Source organism: Chiroxiphia lanceolata, chromosome 3, assembly GCF_009829145.1.
Source record: "Chiroxiphia lanceolata isolate bChiLan1 chromosome 3, bChiLan1.pri, whole genome shotgun sequence".
Classification (NCBI taxonomy): Eukaryota; Metazoa; Chordata; class Aves; order Passeriformes; family Pipridae; genus Chiroxiphia; species Chiroxiphia lanceolata.
This window is the reverse complement of record NC_045639.1, coordinates 39611355-39625140: the sequence shown is the minus strand read 5'-3', so window position 1 is coordinate 39625140 and position 13786 is coordinate 39611355. Positions and strand designations below refer to the sequence as shown.

Sequence of the window (13786 nt, the reverse complement as noted above, 5' to 3'; positions counted from 1 at the left end):
TGCTGTATGTCCCCCTGGGCTGCAGGATAAACTTAGCTGGCTGATTTTAACAGAGGAGCTGGTAGGCAGCTCCTAATGACAATAACACACCTTGCCTTCCTATAAGAGTTCATCGGGAAGTTCTTGTGTGACTGTCCTTTTTGTCTGACAGCAGACACAATTAACAGTTGTTTTAAGAAAATCCTGTAAAAGCTTGAATGGGGTAACCTTTCTGTGTATGGGAGCTGCACCCTGGACAGAGACCTGTTCCCAGCACCCAATGGGGTGTAAGATCATCTCTTCATAGAGCAGGTTCTAACCAGTTGCATTTTCAACCATACTTTACAGAGTCTGAGTGCCTTTCTTACCACCAGTGTAATGAACCAGTACCTCCTGGTGCAAAACAGGTGGTGAGTTTTTTGGTAAATTCATTATCATAGCAAGCAATTTATTCTTGAACTTCAACTAAGCAGTAGCAGTCTTCAAAGACAGAAAAACAGATTTAGTTTCTGTATGAATCAGTTTCTTGGAAACTTCCTTTTCAGTATCTTCAGTATCTAGTTTTTACTTTGCTATAAATGACAGAAAGAGCAGATTTTCAGGGTTATAGTGCATGGGTCCAGTGAGTACCATGCTTGGAAAACAACAGCTCCTCCACTGGGACAGTAAATGTATGCCCCCAGCACAGTGGAGTTCAGCGAGTCTCACGTTTTCACTCCGTGCCCAGCTATCAGAATTTGCTTAGAGCCTGCTCCAGTTTTCCACTTTTAATAAAAGAGCAGTTGAGGAAGTCATAAGTCCCCAGTCCATCCAGAAATGACAAAACCACATTCTTAAAATATTTTATTAAAAAGTTAAAATCTTGGCTCTGATAAAAATTATTATGAGAGTTTGCCTGTAACACTTGAATGTGTGAAGCTAACACAATTCAGACAAAATTTGAAAACAAAGGGCATAAACTCAGAAGTAGCTTTGGAGTGGTTCTCCCAAAATTACTTCCAGTTGTTGAATTGTCTTCTGACATTGCTGTTCAACTTCTTCACATTCATCTAGAAAAAAAAAAAAGAGCAGGAATTAAGTAGAACAGTGATTACACAGCTACCCTAGGAAGGCTTCATCACTCATCAAAGCTAGAACCATCTTCAAACATCAGGTATGAAATAATTTTTCAGAAATATTTTGTGACTGAGTTAAGCAAATTATTTCTACTGTAACACTGATCTAAAACATACAACTGGGGAGATGTGCACAGGCAACAACACTGAAGAAACTGCTGTAATTTAACTGAACTTTATGAGTGTATTGGATATAATCCATTTAAGTTTGCATCTTGCTGATTTTAAGCCACTGTAGACCAATTAGAAAGATTTATAGCAGTTATAGCAATCAGCCTGTCTGAATCTTTGAAATAGGTCACCCTTCACTAATGCCAGTTTAGAACATTACCTTCCATAAGCTCAGCTAAGAATGGAATAGATTCTGGTAGCAGGACGAGGTAGTTCTCCTTCAGTTTTTGTGCAACTTCTATCAAAGCAAGCAGGGAAGCAAATCGGACCTAAACCAAAACAATAATCTAAGTAAGGAAACAGACATTACACTACAGTTCCCTGTTTCCCCCCCACCCCTGCCTTCTTTCCATTATAAGGTTGTAATCTCACTTTCATTACCAAAGGAAACTAGTTTTAAGCTAATTTAAATATTAACATCTGGGTTAAGATAATGTCAAACGAAAAACAGGTTGCAGAAGCAGATATGTTGCTGCAAGTTATTTGATGTGATGGTCTTTAACCTTCTGGTACAATGCCACTTCCACTGGCATCAGGGCTTAGCTCAGCACTAAGAAAAACCAAGTAACTCTCCCTGAATATGTATAACCTATCAAATAGGAGACAAAACCCTCTTATATAATAAAAAGGTCTGAAAGCTGATAAATAACTGTCTTCCAGTTCTCCCTCTAAAGTGCCCCTGTCTTTATACACAAATAGATTAGTGCTTATTCCAGCAGCTACCAATCTTTAAAAAACTCAAACCACACAGTATGAAAGATGTGGAATATTGATGGCTTACAATAAGAGCAGAAGAGCATGTTGTATACATCTCTACAACTTGGGAGTACCATATTACAGCACCAGTATTTGCATTTAGGTTGGTATTTTAGTAATGACTTAATGCACTTCTGGTTTTGGGGGCCCTGTTCCCATTTTCTAACACAACAAAGAAAACCAGTTCAAATTCTGATAGGTCCCAACCTTAGGAGAATTGTGCCTCGTTTTCAGTAGGATGTGGTAGTTCAGTGGTTTCCAAAGAGAATCATCTGCCATTGCCACTGAAAACTGAGCTATGCAGGGTATCAGGTGTTCTGTCACTCTTTCCTGGAACTCTCATCTCCTCCAAGCACATTTTCTAGCTGTGGAAGTAAACAGATCCAGGCTCAGATAAACCCAGCCAAGGCACTTCTAGCTTTGGCTTTCAGGTACTCAAGAGTAAGGTCAAAGAGCATCAATGTGAGCGCACTGGTCTGCAAGAGCTCAACGACATGCATGAACCTTACAAACTGAAGACATTTAGAAAGAGGGTAAAAAAATAATCAGTAATTTAGAGCCTTAGGCAAAGCAGTTAATACTGTCTGCAGCCCAAAGACAATGAACTAATTCCCCTCTTTTTGTTAAGAGGACAGCTGATATTTTTAACTATCAGGTGGAAGGAAAAAAACCCCCACCTGTGAATTGTTTTAAGAGTTTGTCAATACCTGATCAACCAGAGGCTGCATCAAAGTTTCTGCTCTTTCCTTACTCAGGAACTTCTGGGTGTCAAACAGGAAGAGCTTGTGCAGACAGTCCAAGGTGAACTGCAACAGTAGACAGCTCTTTTCTATGTTATTGTCAGAGGTCAAAGAAAGCTTCATCTACACACCAATCAAGGAGAAGAGAAGAAAAACATCAACAAAATGAAAACACAAAACCTGCCCACAATATAGAAACATTGCTAGCTTGTGAATGTAGCTAAAAGATGTACTACATAGCAGTTGTGTACTCATCACTCAGAACAATAAAGTGGATGCAATATGTTATCTGTCTTTTAGCTACTGCCCCAGCAGGTCTGCCACTGCCCTTCACAGACTGATGGGGATAAAAGAGATTAACCACAGGCTACAGAAAAAGCGCTGACCATACCTGTGATACGAAGAACTTGAGATCACTACAACTGGAATGGGCAAATAGTTTCCCATACAGAATAGTAAGACTTATTTTTGCCTAGAAAGCAGAGCTCTCTGAGTACACCAGGTAGCATATAAGAGAAGTCAATGAATGAAAAATAAAAACCCAAACAGAAACAATCTCCCTCTTTCCACACAATTCACACAGGGAACTCACTGGGACTGACACTGAAAATTTTCATGTGGTCTCAGCTTTGTAATGGCAGCCCAGAACCCATGGCTGAAAAATGTCCTTTGGTTCCACCAGAGAAAGATGTTCTCATTTACCAGAGAAAGACAGAAGAGAGAAATGAGAGGTATGTGCTGTGAAGTAAATCCTGTAAGACTAAACTTTCAGCAATTATAATTAATTTCTCAGCAATTCAGACTGAGCCTGTCAATGTCTCTCTGTAGCCAGTAATGGACAACTTACCAGTTTTAGAAATGTTGACCTGGTTCAGTGTCTCAGCAAATGGCTTCACTAAATGACCAGCAAACAGGGTGAAGAGACCCTTGAGCTGTCTGCAATGCAATCTGCTATTCTGTGGAATGTCAGCAGCCTGTCTTTTCGGGTAGATTCTGTTTTGGACCAATCAAAGAGCTGCAAGGGAAAGGCAGATTAGCTCTTTCCTGTGTCTGTGCACTGGAAAATACAAATATGCTCATGCAGGTGAATTACATTTAGATTTCTTACCTTGAAAAAGAGGGGCCTGAAAGAAGCCTCGGAAAGTTTCATAACCATACTTATTAGACAATCAATAATGTAAGCCTCTGTCTTACCAACTTCCTCTAAATCATCCTAGAAAAATCAGAAAACAATTCTAAGTTTGAAATGCAAGAATTTCAGCTTTCAAAGCACGTTTTAATTTTGTCTGTTTCAGACTGAATACCTAACTAACATGTTTGCTACCGCAAGAACAATTCTGGAACAGAATATTTGACACCTAGAATTTCAGAGCACATTTGCAATGGAATCTACTAATATTTTTTAAACAACAGATAGAATTAGCATGTAGAGGTGTAGCTGCTGCTGCTGCTTATCCCCACAACCAAGCTACCTGGGCATGGTCTGCACGGAAGTCCAGGACTTTCATGAAAAATGCTGTAAGTTCAGGCTGATGGGAGATCAGGTGCTCCTTCTCCATACCAACAATGTGCTCCCTCAAAATGTTCATAAGGGGACCCAGGCAGTTCTGCCAAAACAAAAGCAAAGCAATGCAAAGGCAACTGTGATATTGACAGTAACTGAGAACCATAACTAGGGAACTGGATTTTTGCACTTAGCGCATTTACTCATTAAATACTGTCAGTAAATAGATAACCTTTTCCTGTATTTTGGGGGGGCTTAAGTTAGTAGGATTCCTGAAAAGAGTTTGATCTCCCCTCTCCAATAATGGAAATAATTCTGAGTCAATTCATGTTCTCAGAATATAAATCAAGGCCTTTATGAGTGGGATGATCTCATCTAACATGCGAAGGACATTAAACTGGTGGATTTCTCCCAGGTCTACCTTTCCCAAATCAGCATTGCAGTACAAAACAAAAGAGAGACAATATAAAGACTGTGCTAGGTTTGGCTGGGATGGAGTTAATTTTCTTCACAGCAGCTGTGCTATGAAGAACGGTGCTGCTTTTCAGATCTGTGACCAAAACAACGCGGATTACACAGCGGTTGTTTTAGCTATTGCTGAAACAGTGCTTGCACAGTATTAAGACTTCCTTTGTTTCTCACTCTGCTGCCCCAGTGAGCAGTCTGATGTGGGCAAGATGCTGGGAGGGGACACAGCCAAGACAGCTGAACCAGATTTTGCACTGCTTGTTTCCATTTTTTTTTTCTTTCTTCTTTATCACAGTGCAAAAGGATGAAAAAAACATCCTTACCTTGCGGGTATGTGCCACTTCACTGTAACACTTGGTAACTGCAGGCAAGAATATTCGGGGAGCAAGCCTTGTAGCTAGGATAGTTTTCAGTGATGCTACACGTAAGCTTATCTGGAAGAAGGGACCAAACTCGGCCACAATCTTTTCCAAGCGGAAACCTATCAGGAATTCAACAAAAGTTAGGCCCACTCAAAGCAACTAAAGAACTTATTTACAGTAGTTGTCTTCTGCAAATGTCAGATGGGAATTTTGCTGTTTGCACCACTTGGAGCACCTTACGTTAAGTTTGTCTGTGTACAGAGCTTTGCTGTCTTCAGAAGACAAAGACTGAAAAAAATGTGTTTGTCAGCGTCAGAGGGTCAGAATTACTCTAACAAGAGCTGGTTAGATACACATTTGAGAAGATTGTGGTTATTACAGAATGACCTTTTGGGATTCATGTCCCTTTTCTAAGAGGCAACTACAACCTATCAGAGGGAAGAGTAGAAGATGCTCTTATATTCTGTATCTGAGTTATCTGCATAAGAAAATGAGTAGAAGACTAGTATGTTATGACCTTTCACATAACTGAAACACACTCCTACTACAGTTTCAGAGAGATAAAAAGTAATCTCTATAGCTTCTTCTGGGATCTGGGCAGATCCTGTCCCCCCTTTACATATCTGTAGGAGATACATAGCTTACCTGCAACAAGCAATCCAGAAGGTAAGGACTAGGAAATGTGGCAGTGTTTCCGCAACCTTAAGCAGAGCAGTGACAGCACTCAGCAAGTAAATCTCATTGGAGACAAGCTCCTTCTTACTTTTTAAAGTCTTTAACACTGCTGGCATCAGCCTGTGAATATCCAAGCATAAACAGAGAAAAGTGAAATAACTGACCATTTGGAGGTATGTTCAATCACATAAATCCATCTGTTAGGCGTGTAGGGACAATTTTCACATAATTTTTACATGTATATTCAGAAAACTCAGTATATGCTGGGCTTTTCTACCATATTTCTTTTTTTTGAGCTAATGAAGGATATTAGGTTTAGAAACACGGAATCATAGAATTGTTTGGGTCAGAAGGAATCTTAAGGATCATCTAGTCCAACTTCCCTGACATAGACAGGGACACCTTTCACAAGATCAGGTTGCTCAAAGTTCTGTCTTTAGTTTAAAGATTTAATGACAATAATAAACGTATATTTGTAAAGAGATAAAACAGTCTTACAAGGAACAAGTTAGATGCTTTGAATTCTTCTTGAATAGGAGAATAAAAAATGTACTGTGCAGGGTTTCCAACTGTACTAATTTTCATGTTTTTTAAATGCAATCTGTTCTCCAGTAAAAACACAGAATATGGTTCTGACTTTTCTAAAGCCATAAAAAATTACCTCTCTGGTCACAGGAGCAGACTCCATAAGGAACTCTACTGTAGCACCTTGAAGCACTGTGATACTTTTATTCTTATCTACCAAAACACGCATGTGAGCAGACTGCACCTGGCCTTCATCAGCATTCCTTAGTCATGCATTTTAGTGTAACTAATTCCCACTGCAATTGGTTCTGTTAAAAAGAACCCAAAAGTACCTTGGAAGCTCAGGTATTGCTTGGGCTTTCAGTGTACAGGTGACCTCAGCTATACAGAGCAAAGCACTTCCCATCACATTTTTCTCCTCCTTCTCTGAAGAAATAAGATCAATGGCAGTTTTCAGAACAGGCACAAATGGTGCTGGATTTTCTGTGCCAAAACCTTTGCAGAGTAGTTTGAGACTGAACAAAGCAGTCTGCCTGTTGATGGCTTGCTCCTCCTCTTCCTCCTTTCTTTTACACTTCACAATAGCAATGAGCTCAGGAACTAGCTCTAAGAGCTGCAGGATCTGAGGGGACAAGAGCACACACGCATTAGGCATACAATTAGGAACTCAGGACCTGCAAGGTAACTGTTGGCAGGTATCCTACTTCTTACTACTCAAGAGCTGCCTACCAGGCTTGGCACTGGTACTTGACAGCTTTACACAGAGCCAAGCATTTCTAAATCAATCTCTGGGTACTTTTGCTATAGGAACTAGGTTTAATGACTTTGTCTCACCTGGCTCTTCTGCCACTTCGTGCGCTGCTGCACCTTATTGTTCAGAAGGTCCATTGCCTTGCGTCTCACAGATGGCAGCTGATTCATCATTAGTCCCCCAATCACAGGGATGAAGGTTTCTGTTGGCAATAAGGCATTGACCTACAAGAAAACACAAACAAAACAATATAATAAAAGCTTTTCCATGCACTGAGACATAGTAGCCTCCAAGTACGACAGGCAGACTCTCTTCAACTTCCTTCATGGGTTTGAGGATCAAAGAGGAGAGACAGGCTGTATCTGAGGCAAGAAAAGCAACAAAGCAGGTTCCAGTCAGTCTGTGCTCACTGGCTGCTAATCAGTTATGATCTACTAGCTCCGAGATTTCCTCAGCAATTCCTTTTGTCTACACTGCTGAGCTACCCCTCCTTACCATAAAATAGTTCTGCTAATGCCCTCTGCATGTACGTCATGAAGACTGGAATATGCTTCACAGGTAAAAAAAAAAATTCAAGCTGTAAAAACATGTATGCTCCAAAGCCTGGCAACAAACAGCCAGTCCAATTCTACAAATATACTCTAATCAAAGAAATACTAGAAAGAAAAGCATAGGGATGCGTATTTCTTAATGGAATTTGAAACAGTCCATAGCAGTAGTTTATTAATTTATGAGTTACAGTGAGAGATGCTGCCAAAAGCCATTCTTCTCCACCAGATAGATAGTGAAATCACTGCTTACAGCCAGTAGAATACTAATGAAGGAAATAAGCATTCCTGATTTTTCCCCCTGTTTTTTCTAAGAGGCTGTTAGCTGTAGTTATTAAAGTTGTTAGATGAGGTTAAACTCATGATGCACCAGATTGCAGATCATCCAGTCAGGTTAGTACTATCCAACACGAAATCCTACAAAGTTTATAATCATATTAATAAGCAAAAGCAGAAATGTGCCACTGCTAACATGAGAGCTAATGAGACATACTTTATCCAGCATATCATAGCACTTGCTAAGCAGAACCCTCCAAAATTTGGCTGTTGGCTTGTCCACATTTCCTTCCACTGAAGATGCCACAGTGTTTATATAGTGAAGAACTTCTTCTAATAGCCTAGATAGAAAAGAAGAGTATTTTAATAAGTAACAAGGAGACTAAAGATCACTTCTATTACTAGAAAGCATAAAATTTCACAAGACAAAAAATAAAAGGAAATGGAACAGCTAATGGAGGAGACTAGCAGATCATGTCTACTATGTCCTCAAAGTCATCTACCTGGTACCCCTAAAATGAACAACTACACACAACAGTAGTTCTGCTTAAGAACTCAGTTTTAAAACAAAAACAGTCTGGGAAGATACAGCCGTTTAAAGATGAGCATTCTAGAAACACAGCATTTAAACTAAATCCTACACCCTTTTTCTCCTAGAACAAATATAAAAGTTAGGCCTCTGCAAAAAAACCCCTCAGATTTGTATCATTGGATTTTACAGCACAATGGCTACAACTGTGATCTGTGATCACTGGTATTTTCTTTACACCAGTATAGGGGCACCTGTGAACAATGATTTTTTTTCCTACTAATGAAGCAATACATTTTGCTAAAAATCTGGAATTCTCTTAGCGACCTCAACATAAATAGCATGATACTTATCACCAAGTACGTAAATAAGCACTATCAAAAATACAGAAAGAGTAGATATTGGGTACAGTAATCTTTCAGAAACAAAATCCCCCACATTCTATTAGAGAAGAACACAAACCAAAACAAAACCCAAGTAAACTTGCACATAATAAATACTGCTTGTTGCAGAGGACATTAAAAAAGTAGCCTTGGGGAAAAGATAGTCTAATAGGACTACACTTAAAAATATTCCCAGGTTGCAATAAAAGCTAGAAATATGAGGAATGGAGCAGATTTAAACATACCTCTGTTCAACTTCTGCAGCTCTTCTGTTTCTTCGCATTCAACTATCTAGTTAAAAAGCAGGAATGAAAATGTTAATGTGAAACTTACTTCCCCTCGTTAAGCTAATATTCCAGAATACACAAATTTGTTTGTTTTGAATTAAATGTCCTCTAAAATGGTAATTCTGAGTCCCCACATTGGTACTTGAGCCATCATTCTATAAGAAAATCTGAGAACCTTGGGCAGTCACAGTAACAAATACATTTCATGCTGGTGGATTACATGCAGCTGAAAAACTGGGATGACAGCCAGCTAGAGTCAGAGCCTAAAATTTGTAACATTTTGTCTTTTCAGGTAGTAGCACGAATCACGAATCCTAAAGCAATTGGAATTATACAGGCTGTGAGTGAAATCCCAGACTCCATAGAGCCAGTGGGAATCCACTGGGACCAGAATTTCACTTGATTACCTCTTCATTGATCACACAAATGGAGTCTATCTAGAAAAGCCTTATTAAAAAATAATTAACATTACTGAGAAGTTTAAAATTGTATCAATAAAGGTGCCAGCAAGATACACTGGACAGTGTATTCTTTCACCCCTTTGAACATAAAGTCATACTAAAAAGTAAATTAAACCTCATCTATTAACAGTACAGCACAATTACTTAATGTGGTCAGTTTAAAAGTAATCTGCTATTTTTACCTTTTTACAAAGCTCTGAGAGGACAAAGTTGTGACATGAAGGAGACTGACAAGAATTTGAAATGCCGAAGTTGTTTGTCGGAGTGAGACTCCACATTAAAGAGCTGCCCATCCTGATTTTTTGGTTTTGTCTTGCATGTTCTTGACTTTTTTGGCCCAGGATCATCTGATGAAAAACATTCACAAATAAATTTGCATCCAAGAGAAAAGATACTTAATTTCTGATCACAGAAATGAAGTAAAATTACAGTTGCTCAAAGCACCATCCAGCCTAGCCTTGAACATTTCCAGAGATGGGGCATTCCACCACCTCCTCTGGGCAACCTTGTTCCAGTGTTTCTCCACTCTCATAGTAAATTTCTTCCTTATATCTAGTCTGAATCAACCCACTTTAGTTTAAAATCATTACTTTTTGTCCCTCGTAATGGAAGGTTACATGCATTTGTTGGCTTTGCTTTGTGGTTACCTTCTTTGTTCTCTGGCAGCTCTGTCAAGTACTGGATTATTTTCATCATGCTCTGGAACCTGCGAATGTACATTAAATTCACAACAGATGAAATCCAAAATTCAGTGTCTGCTTCCAGAACAGCATCCTGTTAATGGTTTAGAAATAAAAAGAAACATTTGAAGATTTAAAAAACATAATAATGATAAAAAGACTCAAAAACTCCTCAGTGAGTTCTGAAATGCCATGCTGAGCTGGACACTGCCAGGATTAACACCAAGGATACAGCAGCAAGCTCTCGGAGAGAACATAGTTTCAGAGGGTGTAGAGAGAGATTAAACTGCTGCAGCCAAGACTGTATCTTCTCAGATACATCGTTCCTATAATAGTTTCTTCTAGTTTTGCCCATAAACTGTGATTTCATCTAATCTGAGGGCCTGCCTACACAAAACATAACAGGTTTTTTATTCTTGGTCTGTACAGGAGACCAGTATCATGTTTCACAAGCAATTAAAGAAAAAACCTCAACTTCAATAATATTGAAGCACTTCCTAATTACCTATCAGCTCTTCAGGCCAAGGTCCTGCTGTACATATGACCTGATTTATTGTTCAGGCTCCAGGACAAAATAATATTGTTTGGCACTACAAATCACAGCCAACACCACCATCAGGTTCTGCAAGAGCACAAGCTCAGAGCTCATTACTTTTTTCAGCATACCCAGGGGCTTATTGTGAACCTTCTTAAAGGCAAAACCATGAACAGAAAGACGGAGATAAGTCTCTCAGGGAAAAGTTGACTCCATCATTCTGCTAACCTTGTCTGTGCTGGATGTTGCGTCACAGTTTTGGTCACGTACTGCTCGAACAGCAGCACCAGGAGAACCCAGAGGAACTTGTCTCCCCCCACCGTAGTGATCAGCTGGGACAGGATCGGCAGGCGCCGGTGCTCCGGCACATGGGCAGGGGCATCCACAAACACCACGGATGATCTTTATCACCACCTCTTCCACACTTCCCGAGGACTCTGACAAACTCACTGTCTTCAGCCTGGGTACAAACAGGTACAGCAGCTCAAACAGGTTATTGCAGATGGGTGTAAGTTCTTCCTTACTAATTTCATAACATGGGAGAAGAAAGCATCACGCGCCAGGTAACAGCACTGCTAAATGCATAATCTCAAGGGAAATGTAAGTGCTCCACAATAAAGCTTTCAATCCACACAGTTCCTTTTCAGTGTTAAGGAAGATGCTTCAAATAAAAGGAAAAAAAAAGAAAAATAGAAAAAAAGACAACAAGGCAAAAAAGGAATAAAAAGGAAAAAAAAATGAAGAAAAGGAATAAAAATAAAAAAAGGAAGAAAAGGAAGAAAAGGAAGAAAAGGAAGAAAAGGAAGAAAAGGAGGAAAAAAGGAGGAAGAAAAGGAGGAAGAAAATGAGGAAGAAGAGGAAAAAAGGAGGAAGAAAAGGAGGAAGAAAATGAGGAAGAAGAGGAAGAAAAGGAGGAAAAAAGGAGGAAGAAAAGGAGGAAGAAAATGAGGAAGAAAAGGACGAAAAGGAAGAAAAGAAAAGAAGAAAAGGAAGAAAAGGAAGGAGAAGAAAAAAGGAAAAAAGGAAAAAAAGGAAAAAATCAGAAAAAAGAAAGATTAAAAAAGGAAAAAAAAGATTAAAAAGGAAAAAAGAGAAATCTGCAACTTGGCATCAGCTGAAACAAACAGGAATTTTCCAAGAGAAAAGTGATGCCACATCCTTCTGAAAATTTTGCCTGTAAGCCTGGTATTTAGGGTCTGGATTCAAGGGCCTAGTAAAATAACATACCCAGTCTACATGTTCTCAGGCAAGTAACATACGGTCTTGCCACATGTAATAATTGTGTGTGTCGTGAATAATTTGTCACATAAACTTGTTGTAGCTGCTATGAAAGGTTTCTAGATAAAAAATACATAAAAAGAGAGACAACAACTTGATTCTTAAATAGAGAACTGCAAGAGGATGAAAAACAGTATACATATTAAAACACTGGGAAATTCCCAGCCCATTGTTAGAAGACGACCTTTTTTCCCCCAATTTCATTTTACATAAGAAATTTATATAGCATTTTTTGTTTGACCTATTAATGATCTAGAATTAAGATTTATTAGGTGCAAGTGAAATCTGAATGAAAAAAGCCCTTTGAAAACAATGATGTATTTACGTAAGTGGTCCAGACAAAACCAAGAAAAGCCCCACAAACACCAGCAGGAAGAATAAAAGCATTTGTCAAATATTATACCCTTCCACTTCTTTCAGACCATGTCTATTATTCATATGACTATATTATTATAGGACTAATAACCAGTTTTACTTCCAATGGTTCCTCTACTGAACTTGCCGTTATTTTTATGATGAAAAACTCGAATTTAAAGTATGTTTCAAGTCCTCTTCATGTACGTTCTAATAATTTTGGCTAAACCATTTATAAAGTGCCAGGAATCCAAAAGCCAGAAAAGAAGCACTAGTCTGATGAACTCAGTTGGTAAGACACAGAGAAGTCTGTTAATATAGTTACTACATATAATTTAGTATCTATCTAAAAATAAATCTAGAATAGGTAAAAACTTATTCTACTATCTATATTCTAAATCATTTACTCTACTTAATTAATAATATTTCCATTAAGTAGACAAATTTACCTGAATAAGAGCAGGAATAACCATCTGCACTGTCTTGTTAATCACTTGGAAAGTGTAAGTATCATCCAGACGCAAGACATTTGCTCCCATGAATGTAAAAAATGGGCATAATGTTATGAAGAACTTTATCCTGGAAAAAGAACAGATGAAATTAGTTTATCCTGCTATGCATATTATGCCTTAAGGCATTTCTCATTCTCACAATGCCACTAGATTCCTATAATAAAAAAAAGGAGAATCATGAGTATGTTCCAAAAATCTCCCTAAACTAATTTTAAATGTATGTTGTCCCTTAATACTATTTCCTATGTGATTGGTAGAGTTCTAAATATTATTTAGAAACCAAGACACTTCTAAGCAAGTACTTAAAGAGTGGAAATTGAGAGTTTAGTCTGATGAAAAACCTTGTATCCTTCCACTCAGAGATATCGTAATATAACAAGCAAAACCAGCTATGACGAGATTTGTAGAAGCACAAATGTGATTGTGGCACAGATTCCAGTAATTTTCATACCTTTCCCACCCACCCTTTTTATATCTATAAAACATCTACAATCATACAATGAAAACCAACCATACTCATTTAAATTTTGTCTTTTCAGGGGCCTAAATGTAATCAAAGTAATTAATTTTAAGAGGGCAGGATTAGAAGTGTCACTAGCTCAAAGTTAGTTCCTAGATTTTGCCAGAAATTATGAAACTTAGAGCAAGAAAGTATGGGAACATTTTCATTCAGTGAATGGAAGAAGTGTTTTATATATTAAGAGAGAGATGAGACTGATACAATATGTTTCCTTGTATTCTGACCATGAAAATCTTGTAAACAAATGCTCAATTTTATAGCAGGTTATGGTAGTAAGATGAAGACAAAAAACAAACAATAAAACCACAAAATCCTCCAAAAATTTGTCAAAAACATAACAGTTTTGCCTTTTGGGAAATATGTTCTTTTGAAGTGTG

At 38.3% G+C, this 13786-nt stretch overlaps 1 protein-coding gene across 1 annotated transcript in view; it reads right to left on the bottom strand.

The window, feature by feature from the left end:
* Positions 1–739: 739 nt before the first annotated feature.
* Positions 740–13786, bottom strand: part of HEATR1 (HEAT repeat containing 1) — a 36394-nt gene continuing 23347 nt past the window's right edge. The window contains 25 exon segments of the mRNA XM_032683241.1: positions 740–1028; positions 1426–1534; positions 2229–2359; positions 2362–2386; positions 2729–2866; positions 2868–2884; positions 3609–3695; positions 3698–3776; positions 3870–3974; positions 4234–4368; positions 5057–5211; positions 5737–5772; positions 5775–5890; positions 6628–6917; positions 7130–7270; positions 8088–8211; positions 9024–9114; positions 9737–9877; positions 10178–10304; positions 10974–10993; positions 10996–11137; positions 11139–11189; positions 11191–11205; positions 12827–12925; positions 12927–12956. Coding sequence (XP_032539132.1) covers positions 940–1028; positions 1426–1534; positions 2229–2359; positions 2362–2386; positions 2729–2866; positions 2868–2884; positions 3609–3695; positions 3698–3776; positions 3870–3974; positions 4234–4368; positions 5057–5211; positions 5737–5772; positions 5775–5890; positions 6628–6917; positions 7130–7270; positions 8088–8211; positions 9024–9114; positions 9737–9877; positions 10178–10304; positions 10974–10993; positions 10996–11137; positions 11139–11189; positions 11191–11205; positions 12827–12925; positions 12927–12956 — 2493 coding nt within the window. The 3' untranslated portion in view covers positions 740–939.